The sequence below is a fragment of the Branchiostoma lanceolatum genome, chromosome 2, assembly GCF_035083965.1.
Source record: "Branchiostoma lanceolatum isolate klBraLanc5 chromosome 2, klBraLanc5.hap2, whole genome shotgun sequence".
In the NCBI taxonomy this organism is placed as follows: Eukaryota; Metazoa; Chordata; class Leptocardii; order Amphioxiformes; family Branchiostomatidae; genus Branchiostoma; species Branchiostoma lanceolatum.
Window position 1 is genome coordinate 12,012,745 of NC_089723.1, and position 20,586 is coordinate 12,033,330.

Consider the following 20,586-nt stretch of genomic DNA (forward strand, 5'->3'; position numbering starts at 1 on the left):
GGGGTGGGGACATTCAACGTAGAACACCTATACAGGCAGCCACATATGTTAACCAGATGTGTCAGGCTTGTGTATACATGTCCACTCAGATCTACATTAACATTGTTCTTTTCTAAAACAGTGTGTGGCTGTTACAATGTTTTTAGATGTCTTAGTGCTGGTCCTTGCAACTGTAGCATTTAATGTCATAATTGCATCAAGTTTGTACTGATAAAGATTGTCCACACGCTGCTTCAATTAATTACCTATACAAGCAGAATAGTTAAAGGGCATTAACTTTAACCCCATTCATGACATCACGAACATGTCCAAGCCATATACCACACGTAGACAGAAAATACGTGAAACCAAGGGCAGAATCTGGAACAATGTTAAAACAGAAATCATATTTAGATCAATCAATGACAAATTTCACTGCCACAAGGAAATTTATCAAGCCAGTTAGAAACTTTTAAGATTCACACAACAGACAAGACTAAATTATAGCATTTACTACTAGTACCAGATGATTATCCTGCCACTATCCTGCTTATATAATCTTGTGCAATTCCGAGCCGGGATACTGGCTACACATTTTTACAAAGTAACAATTCTGTGAACTAAGATTCCCAGGGACATTCTGGCATTTCCATTGGGACTGGAGTTTCTGGCATTTGAGCGGGACTTGAATTCCTGGCATAGTGTGTGTGTGTGTCCAACAGAACAGGTAATCATCAGCCCTTTTCGTTAGAAATCCCGTATGAACAGCACCACCTATCAGTGCCCTGAACAGGGCACAGTTACTGTAAAAATTACTACAACGACAACCGTCGCCATGGCAATGCCTTTTTATCATTGCCAATATATATATATATATATATGTGTGTGTGTGTGTGTGTGTGTGTGTGTGTGTGTGTGTGTGTGTGTGTATGTATGTATACATACATACATACATACATACATACACACACACACACACACACACACACACACACACACACACACACACACACACACTCACACACACACACACACATACATACATACATACATATATATATATATATATATATATATCGCGATCGCGATCTGTCTTAGGACAATCGCCAATTGTCCTGAATTGCCATCTCTACTGTGACATTTTTGGGGGCAGTTCCAATCTTTCAGGGGGGGAGGGCCAAGGAATTTTTTTAGCCGGGGGGAGGGCTAGGGAATTTTTTTCTGACCCGACATCCCACTCACATACTAAATATGACGTACTGTCCCTTGAGTCGGAACTTTGATGGGCACATTAGACTCTCTATGCAATGCCCTTGTTATGGCCAAAAATTGAATTTTTATATGTCTAACTGTTGCTTTGAAAGCGTCTCTAAGTCAACCATAGCAGCCCTTGGACTGCCAACAAACTCGGGAGGGCGGCGCTGTGCCAAACCCCCGCAGTTTTTAAAACTCGCTCCACGTGTTATGAAAGAGTTGGGTTTTTTTTGTCTGAAGATAAGGAAGCCCAAATTGACAAGAAAAGGGGGGGCTTCTTCGGGCCATTTCTAACCCTTCCGAACCCATTTCCTACCCTACCAAGCGGCAGCCCATTTCCAACCGCGCCGATGCATGATTCCAACCGTCCCCAGGAAAAATTTCCAACCGTGCCGAGGCAGGATTTCCAACCGCGCCACGGCGCAGAACCTTGCCCCCCACGCTCATTCTACGGTTCATTTTACAGTGGAGGCCAGGGTCACCACAACATCGTGTATATGTAGTGAATGTGAACAGCAAAACGGTAAGGTTTCCTTCCTAAACGTATTAGGGTGCTTTTTAAAGTAACGGTGACATGACGCGTGACCTTTCGACGTCTAAATCGCCGGGTGTTACAGCAAGGAGGTCTCTTTTTAACTGTCAGTTACAGGTATAGTTATTTGCTGTTAGTAGTACAGACTAGTAGTAGTATTGCCTGACGTTGCACTTGGATTCGGTAAGGGGAAGGGGCATTCTACGTCTACGACCTATAAATGTGGGTACGTATGACGACTTCTGATATGCTTTTGATTAGTTCTTTTCCTCTTGCTATTTGTGTGCATAATGATATTACACAACTTTGTTTCGTAGTGAAAGTGGTGTTGGCGGAAAGACCTGTGCGGTCCGGTGACGTGCAGCTAGCACCTAGCAACAGATGATGTCCAATCAATGATACCCGAGACATTATTCTTTGGTCATCATTCATTAATAGATTGATAAACGATGTAGATATGACTCTGGGATAGGGAACTTCTCAATACACTTATGAAAGAAGTCATGACTCCTTACTAAAGAGGGCCAAGTGACGACAACGCATAAGGGTCTCTGCTTACAGCGCAAACTTGCTAGTTTGGCAATGTGCGAGTAGAACACAACCACTCTGGTGTAGAATTTTATAACATACATGTAAGATATGACAGCAAGCTTATGATAAAAAAAACACCTCAATCTTTATCACAGCTGTATGGAAGGGGTGACTGAACGGAACTTTGCTTGATACCACTGTGGCACTGTCATTTACTACATCTGACATTCTCCCTTCACGGACGATGTAAACATTACTCAGTAAAAGCACCTCATGCGAATGTCAACATACTTTATGTCCCCCAAATGGTCCCTGCTATTGTCCGCCCCGCTAGGCAGTCGCCGAGTGCTATAAACGAGAGGCAAAGGCCCGTGTCGCAGGGCTTTAATATTTCATGAGCACCTTGCTGTCGATGCTTTATATGAATTCACACACCTAAGTGGATTTAACGGGCGTAAGTGTACAGCTAGGTGGTACGGCTTTTAGTGATTGCTTTGTGTGCAGCTTTTCGGTAGGGGGTGCACATGGGGACTAGCCATTAGTTATTGGGTCAACGAAATCATACCGAATACATACATGTCTATTATGTGACAATCAAGCACAAGATTTCATGATTATTTGTAGAATTTTCGGAACTAAAATCACCATTCATTAACGTACACCCAATACGTTAACGATTACCAATTATAATGCTGGGATAACGAAAAAATGTAATCTTATCTCTAAAACAACTTTGTAACCGTTGTGCGTCGTCATCGACAGACTGCTTCAGGAATGTCCGGCTCCACCTTAATCAATATTCTTAAGACCGCTACCCATAGAACCAGGATAAGACCTGACGGGACCAGAAAAATCACTCATGATACGCAAAGACAAAGTGCATGGCAGTCAATACCTCAATGAGAAACACTGTATATTAGCCTTTGGCTGGGATAGCAGTGTGGCGGCACACACGCGATGCAAAGGCGTTCGTTCGCTCGTTTGTTTGCTTGTTGATACTTCTGTTATGCTGGCTGCACAGAAGTATGCCACGGAAATCTAGGATAGAGAGAGAGGAAACGAACACCGAGCTATTGGAGATGGCAGCGCAATACCTAAAACTGGTTGCGGTATCTTTCGGTTATGATGTTGAAAACGGTCAGAAGTGTTATTGAAGAAAAACCCGAAGGAAGCCTAGTTCGACCTGGGGAACATTCTGGCACACACTGAATAACTTAATTACACTCGCTAATGCGTTTGCCGAATCCATCTGACTTCGTGATAGACCACATATGTATCGTAGCGATATTCTATTTCAGGTTTTCTTTTTCTTTTCAAAGTAATAATGGAATGAAGACCTTTATTGTACATGTTTGCCCCACTGGGCTAAGCACAGGTCACATGTTAACAAATATATACATATTCACGAGTATCACTGTACATAAACATCTAGCATACTCTAGTATTTTCGACTTCCTCTCGCTTCTTGGTAATTGTATAAATGTAGGAGGCTGTGTGATTGGTAAGAGTTGGTCTATCAAAGGCTGCAAGAAATATAAATTTCTCTCTACTATTCAGGTATCTAAAGTGGGGGAATTTACTTAACACATATCATTATATATGAATAACTAATGTGTCGATCATGTTACTATCAATAGTATAGGCATTTGACACAGAAATCAAACGGCGACCTAAAAGAAATTGAACGGTGATCTCACAGCATATAAGAAGTCTGATCGTGTTAACAAAGATATACGTTTTAGCACGAACCTTGCAGTCGGACATGTTTCTGGGCTGCCCGTTTGCGTGTTGCAGGTTAGATGAAATACCAATAGTTGAATTGAGTACGAAGGTAAAAGTACAAAGTGACAAGGGGGTACTTGTTCATTCAGTAAACCTTTGAGCTGTTTGAGCAGGCAAAAACAACAGTCGTTGCGACGGAACTTTCAAAGTCCTTAGGTGCAAAATACACTTCTTAATCTAAAATACAACAGTTCTTGAAGTCATTTCAAAAAGTTACAAAAATGTTCGCACCTGCAGAGAAAGGGTTCTCTGTGGTGTGTGTAGAGGGGTGGGGTTGTTAGGTAACGTTGAATTTACGTTCAATTATCCACAATAGATTGTACATTACTATCGCAGCAGAAGCGCCACATAGCAACATTACAAGCAAACTGCATCTATGCAAATAGGATACTGACACTTTATTTATTATCTCCATGAAAAAAGGCTTTTTCATGGAGATACTGTTTTGCTTGCGTTTGGTGTTTGTGTGTATGTATGTGTCACCGGACGCTTAAAGTCACCATAACTGTAGAACCTGTACATGGATTGTAATGATTTTTGGTATGTGGGTGGGTGTTAGGAGGAGGAAGGTCAAGGTCGATTTTGGGCCCCCTGGCATGTGTGACTGGAACTGCAATGGCGTATTTGTTAAAATCTTCAATGTAGAAGAACTGAAGAGTGGATCGACAGATCGTCATGTTCTTTGGTACACAGGTAGGTTAGACCAAGTTGTACACACTTAAGTGCAAACTATGCAAATGAGACCGAATTTGCATAAGTAAGGTGGTAAATCGTTTGCATGGGTGTCGTCGGATGCTTAAAGTCAGCATAACTGTAGAACGTGTAGATGGATTGTAATGATATTTGGTATGTGGGTATGCACTGGGACGAGAATGGTCAAGGTCGATTTTGGGCCCCCTAGTTTGTGTCCCTGGAACTGCAATGGCCTATTTGTAAAAATGTTCTAAAGGGGTATAACTGAAGAGAGGAACAACAGATTTTCATGTTATTTGGTACGCAGGTAGGTTGGACAGAGATGTACACACTGAAGTGCAAATCATGAGAAGTTAGTGTGTTTGCGTGTGTGTGCGCGTGTGTGTATGTTTGTGTCACCGTGTGTGTATGTATGTGTCACCGGACGCTTAAAATCAGCATAACTGAAGAACGTGTGGATGGATTGAAATGATATTTGGTATGTGGGTAGGTGCTGGGAGGAGAAAGGTCAAGGTTGATTTTGGGCCCCCTGGTATGTGTCACTGGAACTGCAATGGCGTGTTTGTAAATATTTTGCAAGGAGAATAACTGAAGAAAGGAGCGACAGATTTTCATGTTATTTGATATGCAGGTAGGTTGGACAGAGATGTGCAAACTGAAGTGCTAATTATGCAAATTCATACTGAATTTGCATAAGTAATGAGGAATATCTACTCTATTGTGGGCTTTGAGGTCGCACCATCTGTTGGTCTCTTATCTAGGTCAGTAGCTATTTATAGCCACTTCTTCCCTTGCCCGGCCAGTGTGGGTCATACCATTGAGCGATATAGAATGGGGGGAACTGGTTTAATAAAAAAACAAAGTTTCATGGAGATTTTGGGTCCTAAGACTCTTGTTCATTTCTGTATTCATTTACTAGGGTAGCTCCCTCAGTGGCTTGGCATTGATTTTCAGGGAGGCCCTACACATACAAAAACATTACACAGATATTTACATAACATAACATATCTGTGCGTCATATTACAAAATCGTATCCATACTCATAGTCCATTTCGTGCCAGGTCGTAAGGATTGGAGGTCAGGGGTCACACAATTCTTTTGCACAGTGTTTTGAATGTATGCATGGATGAGATGGATTTAACATCTACCGGCAGTGTATTCCAGTTCTTTGCATCTCTGTACGCAAATGTACGTTTCCCAGATTCCATTTTAACTTTCGGTAATCGCAAAGAGTGATTAGAACTATGTCGGGTTGTATAAGTGTGAGACTTAGACGGTCTACTAAAGGAACTTATAATTAGGTACTCGGGTAGCTGATGATACAATGACTTGTGCACAGTTTGCAACATGTGCATCTTACGACGTGAATCTACAGATACATGTAGGTCTATCCAACCAAGAGCGGAGAGGTGTTCGCCGCCGACATGAGATCTAAATGATAGTCCAAGTATCAATCTTACAACACAATTTTGGTACTTTTGTATCTTATCGGACAAAACTTTCCCACAATTTCCCCACATCACATCACAATAATCAAGTTTTGGCAGAATTAAGCAGTTGTATAACATGGCAGGGTATTAAGTGGTAAAATGGCGACAAGACGTCGAAGAACGCCCATTCTTGCAGAGACGGCGTTGGTCATTTTCTCCACGTGAAATTGCAATGTCAAACATGCGTCTAGCCAGACCCCCAGATACTTGAAAGAAGGTACGACTTCACTTATCCTGTGAATTATGTTGCGTTGATAATGGCATCTATTTCCAGGACACATTCTCTAATATCTATTAGAATTCACCGTTGCCAAAAGTGTGGAGCGTAAGATTAAACTTTATTGCCACATCTTTTCGTGTTGTTGATCATACATTGTACAGTTGTGACACAATTTTCAGTGGTGTCACAATTATGAAAGGGAACGGAAACACAAAGTGAGTGTGGCTTACATATAGGTGCAAAGGGTGGGGGCAAATGCCCTGATAGTAATTAGATCTATATCTAAAAAGTGAGGCATTGACTTTTGACTCTTGAATATTGTCAGAGGAAAGGATATCTGCTATTTTCATATATATGACCTTACATAACACTCCTTACAACCTTCTAATAAGTAACATTCATATCCTCCACATCGACTCGAGGGCCCAGGGGGAAAAGATTACCAACAACACCATGACAACGACTGACGTCAGCTAATCTAGCTTGCACGTCGGTAGAAATACGACTCAACCTGCTTCACGCGTCTTTCCACGGCTTAAACCATTCAGACTCATGACGTTAAGACTCCGGATCCCTTCTGTACACGCTCTTAAGCCCCTATCTCACTGGGCCGCGACCGGTGGCGACGAATTTTCGATAGATTTTCCGTTGCGGTCACACCGACGTGCAACAGACTTGCGAATGAAGCCCCACTGAGCAGGTTATTTGAGATCGCAGCGTTAACGTTGCCACAAAATCAAAAACCAATGTTAAATCATCAAAATGCATCAAAAAGAGATTTTTAATGATTAAATGATATTCACTTTTGATACTCAGCACAACATAGGTAACATATCATGAAATATACTCTTACAGTGACAGAAATGACCAAAACGAGCTGACACGAACCATACACCAGATTTCACTCTATTTTGTGTTTTGTACACTATATGTGTAATGGTCTAGGATTATACAAACCTTGAAAGTGACACATAACTTTTTATGACCTATTGGGACCTATATAGGGACCTATTGGCGACTAATGGCTCACAATAGGGGGCCAATATTGGAGACTAGTTCGTGTCTAGTTCGTATCCATTTGCCACTTACGCATCATATTTTTAGAAAAGAATCGCCACTTCATCCGACAAAATTTCGTTCACTGGAAACAACGTGGAAACAACTTGGCAACTGTGAGCGACAAATTGAATTTGTCGCGCACAGTTGCCAAGTTGTTTCCACGTTGTTATTGGCGAATGTCAGTCGCAACTAGTCGCCAACAGGTTGTCGCCCAATGAGATAGGGCCGGGGCTTTAGTACGGTGGACGGAATGTAGACGCAACACATACGAAGTGGCCAAGTGGCCGTACTCATCGAGTGACTGTCAACACGTAACGACTGATATCAACGCAGCCAAATACACAGGGTAAAGAATGGCTCTAAGTGTCATAGATCTAGAGTATGCCGAGCGTAATACACTAAGATACTAGATCCCTGTTACAAAAAGTCCTACTTGTCGTCCATTATGGAGGCATCTCCCATAACAGTTTAAGTAACTACTAGTATGTGCCCTGTAACACTTGTGCGTATATCATGCCCGTGTCAGTTGCGTATCAACATTTTTTTGATACACAGGCGTGCGCACAATACGCACCTAATGCGTATCTCAATCGTCTTGTGAAAGTTTTAGGTACGCAGGCCCACGCAAGGTACGGTCCAGTACGCCTGATATTTTTGAAACTACCGAAAACTTTCGTGGGAACGCTGTTACGCAGCTCAGACGTTATGAATATGCAGTGCATACGCAGTGCACACGTCCGACATCGGTCGAGTGTGGTACGAGCGCGCTTTGTGACATTGTGTTCACGCTTCTTACGCGGTAATACGCTTCTCTTGCGGCACGATCTCCGCACAGCGTACACATAGCGTACTTGCAGCGCAGATACAACGCATGGTGATCGAACGTATAGCGAATAAGAATATACGGCACGAGTTACTACTGTTCGTCCTGCGATCTGGCAGCGCATTGTACGTTTCAGTGACGTATGACAAAAGCACAGATAACGTACGGATAGCGTCTATGTAGCGTACTCGACGAACATCCGGGGTACATTCCAGATTTGGTATTTCATTGGTCTGGTCGGATATTCAATTTAGTTAGGGCAGAGAGGAAACAAAGACAACCAGCAAAGTGTACGTAACTTTTGATTTGAATAATCATCGAAATGCCCCACACAAATCTGTCCATTTTACATACACATAAAAGTTTTACCTTTCGTTGCCTGTGGAGGCGTCTTATAATAACAAATCTAGATTTCGTAACTACTGATATCAACGCAAACAAATTCACCGGGTAAATAATGGCTCTAAATGTCATGGAGTGTTCCAAAAGTAAAATTGCTGTCCCTGTTACACATATACAAAAGGTCCTACTTGTCGTCAGTTATAGAGGCGTCTTCCCATAACAGTTTAAGTAAATACTAATATCAATGCAACCAGATATGCTCATAATTCGATTGACATTAGTCGGAAGTACGTCAGGCATGCGGTCGGCGGACGTTGTGTGCGTCCGGAATACGCTCTGCATACGCACCTGATACGCAGATATTCGCTACAAGGATAACAGTATTGCGCACTTCATATGCAAATCATACGTGTCTCATACGCTGAATTCGTTACTCATACGCTATATGTGCGCCGCATATAACTCAAGAAATTTGATATTTGAGCGTATTGTCAAAATTTAATACGGAACTGCTTATACGCTCAAGTGTGACAGGGTCTTAAGGGGAGACGGGTAACAAACACAATCTTAACATCTTTGAAATCTTTATTATACATAACGTTACCACACTCGCAGACTCTAAATCACCGTAGCTTTTTTACGACTAATCTTACCGTATGGTGTCAAAACTGACCCCACAATGTTTTCTACAAATACAGCTTTATTGGTGATTATTTTTGTGGTTTGTATGTTACCAACCAATGTAATTCACTATCACTTTTATGATTTAGTATTCATAATTTATGCATATTTGATTACGTCATCGGTCAAAATCTAAGATGGCGGACGATATAATTAGATTAGCTATAACCGGCTATTTCAACCTCAAATTTCATCATTACCATGTTTATTCAAACAGAAACAATCTTAATATAACGTTTTGGTTCATTTTTCATTATGTTATTAGGTTATATGATGAAAAATGCATTTAAAATAATTCAAGATGGCGGAACCAAGATGGCGGAATTCGCTAGTGTAACCTGATATGAATATAATTTTTATGACGTCATTTTGACGTCGTTCCTGTTGCCATCTACAAATAACGTCTTTGGATATATTATGATTTATCATATATAATTTCTATTTAAGTTTTATCGTGTACCTTTGAGTTATATGAAAATACCCGATTTTTTGGTTTTCGTCAATAGAATCACATAAATGACGTCATAATACGGCGCAACGTCATTAATCTTTACGTTCATTAAAAAATTGTTTTTTTCACGTTTCTGAAAAACTATATTTTGTTACTATGATCATAACAAATCTTATCATACATGTTACTAGATGACAAGTATCCAACAATAGGGAATATGAGTGCAGATTTTGCTGGGGTCAGTTTTGACCCCACCTGACCATGCGTAAACTTTCTAGGATAACTTAATCAACAAACTTAATCAACAATGAGCCAATCTCGGTAAAAACTTGTGAGAAGTTATAAAAAATAGATACAAACAATCTCATAGAAGGAATTTTGTTTTCGACTCGAAGTGTCAAAATGGCACATGTTGATATACGCCTGGGGTTAGTTTTGACCCCATACGGTGGTTTGAGGGTTTTAAAATGGTGTTTACATATGTAAAACATTGAGTACTATTTTAACACTTTGCTCATAAGCCAATATTCAAAACTTCTCAACAACTTAAAATTAGAATTGACTCAGAGCTAGAGCTGACGAAATTACACTGACTTCACTATTTGTATATGTAGTCGTCTGTAAGAAGAAGTGTGTTAATTCTGATATTAAAAAAGTCTTTGCGTAGGAAAGTGTTCATTATCTCCATGAAAAATGGAGATATTGTTTGGGGTGTGTCTGTCTGTTTGTGTTTCCGCACCACTCCAGTCAGCATAACTCAAGAGCCTCTTAATGGATTACAATGATATTTGGTATGTGGGCAGGTGTTGTGAAGCCAAAATTCAAGGTCGATTTTGGGCCTCCTGGTATGTGACCTTGGTACTGCAGCAGAACTTAAATTTTTGTATCTTTTGACCTGGACGTGCTGTGGTCTTGATTTTAGGGTGACAGATAGCTTGTGATGTAATGAAGAAATGGTGTAGGTTTGGGCCCTCTAGCAGCTTCCTCTCGAACTGCAGGGGCGTTTTTGTGAAAATCTTCTAAGGAGAACAAGAGTTCCACGACCTCATATCTCCATGAACAATTCTATTCATGCAAATGACTTACACATTTGCATGATATATACTTGGTCATAAATATAGAATACAACACGGGGTATTCCGTATCACACCCATATGAACTACATACGTTACATGTATTTGAGTCTGATAATGGAAAACACTGCAAATATAGATTTTCCTCATTAGTTATGCAAATTAAGTCCTAGTTAGCATAATTTGCACTTCATTGTGTACATCTCTGTCTAAGCTACCTGTATACTAAATGTCATGAAAATCCATCGTTCCTTTGTTCAGTTATTCTCCTTAGAGGATTCTCACGATAACGCCCCTGCAGTTCCAGAGGAAGCTGCTAGAGGGCCCAAACCCACACCACGTCTTCATTACACCACAAGCTATCTGCCACCAAAAAATCCAGACCATAGCACGTCCAGGTCAAAAGATACAAAAATGGAATTTCTGCTGCAGTACCAAGGTCACATACCAGGGGGCCCAAAATCGACCTTGAATTTCGGCTTCACAACACCTGCCCACATATCAAATATCATTGTAATCCATCAAGAGGTTCTTGAGTTATGCTGACTACAGTGGTCCGGAAACACAAACAGACAGACAGACAGACACACACACACACAGACACACCCAAAACAATATCTCCATTTTTCATGGAGATAATAACTGAACAAAGGAACAACGGATTTCCATGATATTTAGTATGCAGGTAGCTTACATAGAGATACACACAATGAAGTGCAAATTATGCTAATTGGGACTTAATTTGCATAGCTAATGAGGAAAATCTATATTTGCAGTGTTTTCCATCATCAGACTCAAATACATGTAACGTATGTAGTTTATGGAAAGTGGATCATCAACAGATACCAATTATGCAAATAAATTCCTAATTTGCATGATTAATGCAAAACACCATATCTCATCTGATTGGAAAATTATAGGACTATCAATATGATATTTAGTATGGGTGAGAAGGTAACTTAGACAGAGATATTCATAATGAAATGCAAATTATTCTAATTGTGACTTGATTTGCATAGCTAATGAGGAAAATCTATACTTGTTTTTGCTGTGTTTGTGTGTGTGTGTGTGTGTGTGTGTTTGTGTTTGTGTTTCCGGACTATTGTAGTCAGCATAACTCAAGAACCTCCGGATGGATTACGATGATATTTGGTATGTGGGTAGGTGTTGTGAAGCCAAAATTCAAGGTCGATTTTGGGCCCCCTAGTATGTGACCTTGGTACTGCAGCAGAACTTTCGTTGTTGTATCTTGTGATCTGGCCGTGCTGTGGTCTTGATTTTTGGGTGGCAGATAGCGTGTGATGTAATAAAAAAGTGGTGTAGGTTTGGGCCCCCTAGCAGCTTGCTCTGGAACTGCAGTGGCGTTATTGTGAAAATCTTCTTAGGAAAATAAATAAACAATGGGACGACGGGTTTCCATGATATTAGTATGCAGGTAGCATAGACATAGATGTACACAGTGATGTGCAAATTATGCTAATCAACACTTAATTTGCATAACTAATGAGGAAAATCTATATTTGCAGTGTTTTCCATTATAGGACTCAAATACATGTAACATATGTGGGTTAAGGGAAGTGGAGCATCAGCAGATACCAATTATGCAAATGAATTCCTAATTTGCATAATTAATGCAAAAGTGCCATAATTCATCCAAGTGGAAAATGATAGGACTGACAATATTGCATCATGTCTAAGTTAGATAAAGGTGTTATGACCAAGCATATATTGTGTAAATGTGTAAGTCATTTGCATAAACAGAATAGTTCATGGAGATATGAGGTCGCGAAACTCTTGTTCATATTTGTTTAACAGTTCAGTCATATAGAGGATGGCAGAGTTTTTGTGGCGTTTAGTGCGGTAGGTAGGAGTGTCCAGTTTGTTGGATTTGCGCGTCTGTCGGCCGGATATCTGACTCCTGAGTGATGGAAGCCAGTCTCTGAACTCTTAGTTTAGCATTTTTTTTTTTGCAAAGGATAGGCAAAGGTTTATTCGTCGGTCAGTCAAGGACGTGAGGCTCAAAGTGGTCAGTGTCGAGGTGTAGTTTGTGTACTTTGTGTAGTATAAACCTACACGCTCTTCTCTGTAGCCGTTCAAGTCTTGTGGATTGGGTGCCAGTTACTGAGTTAGGGAGGAGTGCCACACGGGCGGTGCATATTCAACAGAGGGACGAATGTACATGGTGTAGACAGTTGTGAGGTCTTCCGTTGAGACTCCAAATCTCATAAGTCGGCGCAGCAGGAAAAGCTTCGTGTTCCCCGTGGAAACCATGCAGTCTACTTGAATGTCCCATTTTAGGTCGTTCTGTATGGTCAGTCCGAGTACTTTGCCGTGCACCACTGTTTCTGGGGTCTAGGGTCTGTCCATCGATGAGGAGAGGTTCAGGGGTGGTGGGGTTTTAGTAAAGCAGACACGTAGTGCTTTGCACTTTAATACGACAGTTCATCAACATTTTGTGTTCTTTGAGCCAGGAGTTGAGGCTGTTAAGCGTGCGTAGTCCAGTGGTTAGCGATCTTGCCTCTGGAACTAGAAGCCCCGGGTTCGATCCCGGCTGTGTCGCTCACCCGACATGCACGCTACCGTTAAAGATCGCAGTCCTTAGGACGGGACGTTAAGCCGTGGTCCACTGTTCATTGTGCTTGTCGAAAAGAGCTAGGGGAATTTCCCCGGTACAATGAACCTGTAAATACTGTACATAGCGTCTGTCTTCTCTGTCACGACCAGTGGAAGAGTAGCTCATCTGTTCATTGAGTTCATTTGAGCTAAACTGGTTCGAGATCCCTTTCCTTTCCTTTCCTTTAAGGGAGATTTGCAATGTGCATTGCTGGTGGACGGATCTCACCTGGGTGAAATTCATGTTATCTCCATTAAAAATGGAGATATAGTTTTGGGTGTGTCTGTACTTGTGTTTCCGGACTTTAGTAGTCAGCATAACTCAAGAACCTCTCAATGGATTATGATGATATTTGGTTTGTGGGTAGGTGTTGGGAAGACAAAGGTCAAGGTCGATTTTGGGCCCCCTGGTATGTGACCTTGGTACTGCAGCAGAACTACCTGTTTTTTGTATCTCCCTCGGGCCCGACAGTGGTCAAAACACAAAAGGCCCTATCTCACGGCACCCGCGACACGTTGGCGACCTCGCTGCGTCCTAAATTGGATTTGAGGTACCCTTGACTTATGATGGGAAGATCATTCAAAACATACAACTTTTACTATAACGTCAAGAAAACTAAACACACAAAGCGTTAAGAGATTCATTCTTTATCGATGAAATTCATTGAGCGCGTTGTCAAATCGCTCGGTCACCAACGTGTCGCGTGTCCAGTGAGATAGGGGCTAAATGAACAAGGGAAGGAGTTTCACTTGTAGTTTTACTGGGTATGTGCTGTCTGAAATACCTCTGACCACCAGCAGCATTGAACATTTTGCTGGTGATTTACATTTTGGCGAAGTTGTGGGTTTCTGGAACTCTAGTTACCTTCGCCAAGAACGTTATGTTTTGCCGAGCGTCTCTTTCTTTTTCTCTCGAGAATGCCGGGTTGGATTGTCCTGATATTTGCTATGGCAGTAGGTCTCAATGAAAGCTTGAAATGATAGGATTTTGCCCCCCCTAAAAACTCCGCTATATTTTATGATAAGGCTCTCTTACATGTGGCACCTAACACCTGTCAGTCGACATACAAATATTCCCCTGCTGGAAGGCCTGTCCCCAGGGGCCCCCCAGCTAGTGATCAAAACACAAGGAATAGCTAGAACCTGTAAACATCTTGTTTTGATAAAATGAAATGGTAAATATGTATGATAGGACTAGCAAAGAATGTAACATTATGTAACTGAGAAATAGAAGGACATTGATAGATAAAAGTTATAATATACAAATGAAGACCTATTTGTATAATCAATTAGAACAAACTGTCATTCCATATTGGTAAATAACTGGAATTTCATACTTGTGGCATTTGGAAGCTTTGTGAAGGTGACATGTTTGAATACAAATTATGCAAATGACGGCCTAGTTTGCATAATTGATCAGAAAATGCTAGATTCCAGCCCAATACTGTGCTAATTGTTGCCCGTGTTGTTCCACAACTGAGACATTCTGTATAGAAAGCGCCTTTTCTGAGAGATGGCTTTTGGTTTCGGAAGTCTGATTGTGGGCTTCATTTGCGTAATATTTATCTGTTGATGTTCCTCTCTTTCTCAGTTACATATGTCACATGGCCGAATACTGTGTGGTATTCACCAATGTACCCTGACAACCCCATAGCTTAAACCTTGGTACATTTTGATGGATGAACTGTGCCTGATTTAAGCCGTTATTTAAAGATAAACAAAGCCTTACTGTTCTGTATATTTAACCTACAGGCTAGCCATACTGAAATACGTCAAGGCTACAAGTATCAAACATTTACAGTAAACATGTCATGGCGCTTACCTCTTGTTCCTTGAGGTTTTCAGTCAGGTTTCTCCATTTCTTCATTGGATCATTGACATCTTCTGAGGAGGAGGACGTTCCCGAGCCGACGCTGACCGTGGACTCCTGACTCTTCAGAATCTGCCTGGGGAGAGGCCATCGTGAGGTGGGCCGTAGAGGTGACTGGGCGGCCGCGCCGGTGTCCTGGTCCAGGCTGTCCCGTGACGACTTACGGCTGTTGTCGTCCGACATAGCTTTACGAGTTGTTCCTTATGCGTGCTTCGTATTCTAAAGTAACAACAAGTAGAAACCGTTCAAATTATGGTGGCTACGTGACATTTTGGCCACGCTGACTTCTATAATCACCACCTATCAGCATAGGCATGTAACTCAGCGTTGGGACTATTATTCCTTGTTGTGCGAGGTTATGGTATGCCAAGTTAAATATGGCTGCGGTTACCAAACACCGCTACAAAACGGTGACAACAATAAAACGCCTCGTTCTCGCCCACTTCAGTCCCGACATACCGCCTAAAATCCCACTGAACCGTAACCTAGTATAGCAGAACCTCCGCACATCCTGACCTGACACCGACTTTGCTGCAAATGTCCTCTGTATATCACGTATTAGAGTCCCAAGTTCTAAGGTAATGCCCGCGCCTGCTTTGCCTGTCAGGACTGTTAGCTCTCCCACGTCGCAATCACTCCAGAAGATTGTGTTACCTAGGCGACGCCAGTGAGTCAGCCCTGCTGGCGTGAAATACCTGTACGGTGGACCTAACTTCACCTTAGGTTGATCAGTACTCCTACAACAAACATGGCGGACCGACACAGAATTATCTAGACTCTGAGTCGTCTCATCAGATCGTCAAACACGGTTAGAGAGAACAAAGCAGATTGGATGACCGAAAGGTGGCAAGGGAAAGGGTTTTGGGTTTTGGGTGTCCCGACTCTTTATCCCGAGGAATTACCTGACACTCGACTACTCGCCATGTGTGTACACAGAAGTTACTCTTTAAAGTCTTATTTCATCATAATTTTGAGCCAACATACATTTGATTTTTTCTCTTTTGTCACGGAAAACAAGTGACCAAACAAGTGCAATTTGATGGTTAATTGATAGTGATAAATTTGATAGATGAGAAGTGAGTCATTTGCGGTCTGCCGTATCTAGTTACATTTTAAACAACCAGGGCATGATGAATCACAAAGTGATTACTGCTTGGTCGGTTGGCCGGTCGCCATGTTAGCAGGAAATCTTTGACATTTTTCCTACCAAGAAAATTGACATTTTCCCTACCAAGAAAATGTAAACAAATGAAATATCATTGTTTTACTAAGGGACACCACAACAGCACCGATTTGTCTTATGGTCTCCCTTGTACAGCAGCCTTCCTGAATGGAAAAAAAGTATAGACCTAAAATTGTAAAGCAGAATTTATTACAGCTCACCATATAACTAAGCAAACTAAACAAGTGTGGTGCTTAATCTCTCTCTTACTTCCTTGGTCTCTTGCGACAGTGAAAGAAAGCCGAATTGGACGGGAATTCTGCGGCGTAACTCAAGGCTATTCACCAATAATACGTTAATAACTTGCAACCGATCACCACATCACTGAATCATTCTGCTCCTTCGAAATACATATCTTTTATTAGCAAAATGATGATTGCATGTAACGTTGGGTAACATAAATTCGCGGGGTACTTAAATTCGGGATTTTTCGAAAACGGGGTGTTTAGGGATATGTGCTAGATGCAACATCAGTAATACCGTTAGAAATGCAAACTTGACAGACTAACGTATTCAGAACACTGGCTGAAAAGCTTCGATAACCATGCATTAGAAGTTGGCTACGTCAAAAACTCTCCGTCCCTTATTGTCACAGTCTGAGGGCTTCGTGGGAGAATTATATGTACATAGTTGTTCGCTGGTTTATAAGACAAATGTCACATCCGCTTCCTGCTAAACACAATTATTTACAATACAACTTATTAGAATCTCTTTTGCTAACCTACAACTGGACTCTAAGTGTGATTAATCATCAAAACGCCTCTTTGTTGCTACAACCAATGGCTACGGCACTACGGTGAATTTTCCCGCCGCCATATTCGTTACCCAGAATCCTGCTATTCGGCAGACGACAAACGTTTGCGAGGAACACTTTTTTGTCCAAATGTTGTGTGTGATAGTGGACTGATGGCGATATTTTCCTCAAAGTTTGCTCTTAGCACAAGCAGAAACACATGGACATAGTAGTATTACCATTTCTACGGCATCCAGCTAACGCCCCGATGAATAATGTACAAATTTCCATGACGGTGGGGGTGAACTTTGAGTGACGTTCTACCGACTCAACACACGGGTTGTTCCCGAAGGCCTGATGCGTGCGGTACGGCCGTTTTTTCGTGTATTTTTTTTACTTGGACACGTCTATATCCATAGCACTCTCCTCAAGCCAAGGACGGAACGAATAGCTGCTGTATAAAATGTGATTAGCGGTAAGATATTCAAGACGAATCTTCTCTCCCGAATTAATGTTCACCCCTGTCCGACAGCACCGTCATTGTGCGTGCGGCGGACGGTAGTTTCAAGTTGAAATATTATGGTGTCAGCACGACTAGAGACAAAACCTACCATATATATGATTAGTGCAAAGATAGTACATGATACTGACAGAATAATAGAAAAAAAGGATGGTTTATTGTTCTGCTAGATTGATTTCAGTCAACCATTATCGGAAAAATCCCGAATTTATGTTACCCAACGTTACAGTGTCAAAGTAAGCGTAAAGAAATGGAGAACATACACTGACTACTGTCCGCTCAACTATAAGGTATTCAGTAGCCCAAATACCGTGTTCCTGGAGGTCAAAGCGTGAGACGTCTATCTTGTCAGGCAAAGCAACAGGGAATACTTCCACCAAACCCGTCTCGTCTGTTTTAATAAGTCAAACACAATTCTTCGATAACGACGTGAAGACTGTAGTGGTGAGAATTATGTATCAAATCTGGGAATATTGTGAATTATTGCCCCAAAATAGGTATTTTGGACCGTTTTGGTGACCTTTGACCTATAATATGTCTGCAAAGTACTCTTACGGTATGGTACGACACTTGAAACAATATCAAAGGGTCCATCATGAACATATTTCTACGTTATACTCAATCATTAGATATTCAGGGTACAAAGAGTAATTTTCGGGGTGGGGGTCGGCCTTGATTTCAAATTTTTTTACACGAATGTATTCCCAACACATGGGAACATAAGAAAATCAGGGCTAAAGTTGAACATGAGCATTTTCGTGAAATAACACCCCTCCCTAGTGTTAGTGAAGAGGATAGAAGAACAGCGGTAAATAACACAAGTTGTGCAATGTATGAAAACGTTGTCTTCACAAAAAAGGATATTGTACCTTTTCCTAATAAATTATGTAAATGAGGCCCTCATATGCAAAATTATGTCTTATAATGGCCACATTTACTTAACTTCCAAATGCTGCAAGAATGAAATCCCATCATTTACCACTATGGACTTATAGTATTTTGTCATTTAACAGCAAATTTGGTATCAATTTTCATAATCGATATCTATCGACATTCATCTCTTTCTGTTACATATGTCATGTGTTTGAGAGTCATATAATGCAATGCTGCTGATTGGTAAACTTTCCTCATTGATTATGCAAATAAGATATTGATTTACATAATCATCATATGATTATGTAAATCATCACTTAAGCTTTCTACATACCAAAAACCATGACGATCCGTTTGCCCCTTCTTGCGGTATTCTCTTTCAAAGTTTGAGACAAAACTAGAAAGGCAACATTTGCGGGAGCAAATGCAACATGTTTCGCCCATTTCCCTCCCCATGCGAAAAGCGACTGTGGCATAGAGGCTAACGTTTGTTGTATGTCTGCAATGTTGGTATTTGAATGAATAATTGAAATTCAATGTACTTGGTATTTATCCTAGTTGGTTTCGTATTAAAAGAGTAAATTATGTTTACTTCAAGTAAATGTAGGACCGATAATGCAATATGGCGCTAGCATGACACTGTTGATATATGCAAAAAGGCGACCAACAAAACTTCGCCATCAAGCCGACTATCTGGTAACGTTACCACAAACAAAACAAGTTGCAGACGATTGTGTGTGGAGAAATCTTCGGCTTTTTTAAACAAGTGCCAGTGGTTGCGATGAAAATACTAGTACAACGCTACGCCACACATTTTGTTTAATGCGCTATTTGTCATGCGCGGTCATGGGTCAGAAGGAATCAGGTGATACCTTCACACTATAAAAGGCAACGTGTAAACACAGCTGGGTGTTAGTTATAGGTCCTCCGCCCGCCGACGGAGTCCCTAGCTCTTCGTCTACGAGATCAACCACCCGGAGAAAATGTCCAGCAAGCGAAGCCGAGGAAAATTGTCTGCAAACCGCGAATGCGTTCGGGCACGTCTGTACGGCAGTTTTCTCTCGGTTGTCCCTTCTTTTCGAAGGGAGAGGATAGGTTTGTTAGTGGTTATTTGAACTGGTAGGGGTGAAAGTTTTAGCTTTTACTTTGTAGTTAACGTTGTGTCGATTTTTTGGCTTGGCCACGTGTTGCAATATCTTATTTTTGAAAGGCTGTGTTCGAGTGACTCCAGTCTTTGTGTTGTGTATTTGTTGTTTAACAGTTGCGCAAGATTTTTTGCTTGACTAGAGCAAGGAGGTCTTGACTAGAGATAGCCGGAGTTTTATTCTCGTGCTATTTGGTCATTTCCTTTGTCCTTTGTTCTTTGTTCTTTTCCAGCCACGCCGGCACGCGGCCAGGTGCCTACATGTGTGACCTAATTAATTTACGTTCCTTTTCAGTATGCACCACTCACTTGTAGACACTCGTTGATTGGTTTGGACAGCAGGATACGTTTAACCTACGTTTGTTTGCAGATATTTTAGGAACTTAGCAGGTTAAACTTCGGGAAGCTGCTGCCACGAGGCCAGGACTTTTCCCTTTTCTTCGTACACTCGTTGCGTTTTCCGTGCGTTTTGTTTCCTTGTGTAGTCTGCTCATGCAGACAATGGTTACAGGTATGCGACACCTGGCTGCACGTGGGAATGCCATGTTTTTTCCTTCCTATTGTCTTTTTATTCAGGTAATTGGTTTGAATGCACATGTGTCGGACCAAGTGTAACGTGGTGGATTATTTTCTGCTACTTGCTTTTGTACTTAATTGACGTGTGTTTGAACCATACAGGTCTTTGTGTGCGAGTAACAGCA

The 20,586-nt window shown here is 41.3% G+C and overlaps 1 protein-coding gene across 6 annotated transcripts in view; it reads right to left on the minus strand.

The window, feature by feature from the left end:
• The window catches only part of LOC136427462 (serine/threonine-protein phosphatase 6 regulatory ankyrin repeat subunit B-like), an 88,742-nt gene extending 72,447 nt beyond the window's left edge, over window positions 1–16,295 (minus strand). For 2 of the 6 annotated variants that reach the window (XM_066416334.1, XM_066416331.1), the window contains exons 1-2: window positions 15,910–16,292; window positions 15,346–15,612 (exon numbers count right to left, since the gene is read on the minus strand). In XM_066416334.1, coding sequence (XP_066272431.1) covers window positions 15,346–15,576 — 231 coding nt within the window. In that variant the 5' untranslated portion in view covers window positions 15,577–15,612; window positions 15,910–16,292. Of the gene's footprint in view, window positions 1–4,045; window positions 4,089–15,345 lie in introns of those variants that run through there. The other 4 variants (XM_066416328.1, XM_066416330.1, XM_066416329.1 and 1 more) reach the window with 4 other exon arrangements.
• Window positions 16,296–20,586: the final 4,291 nt, after the last annotated feature.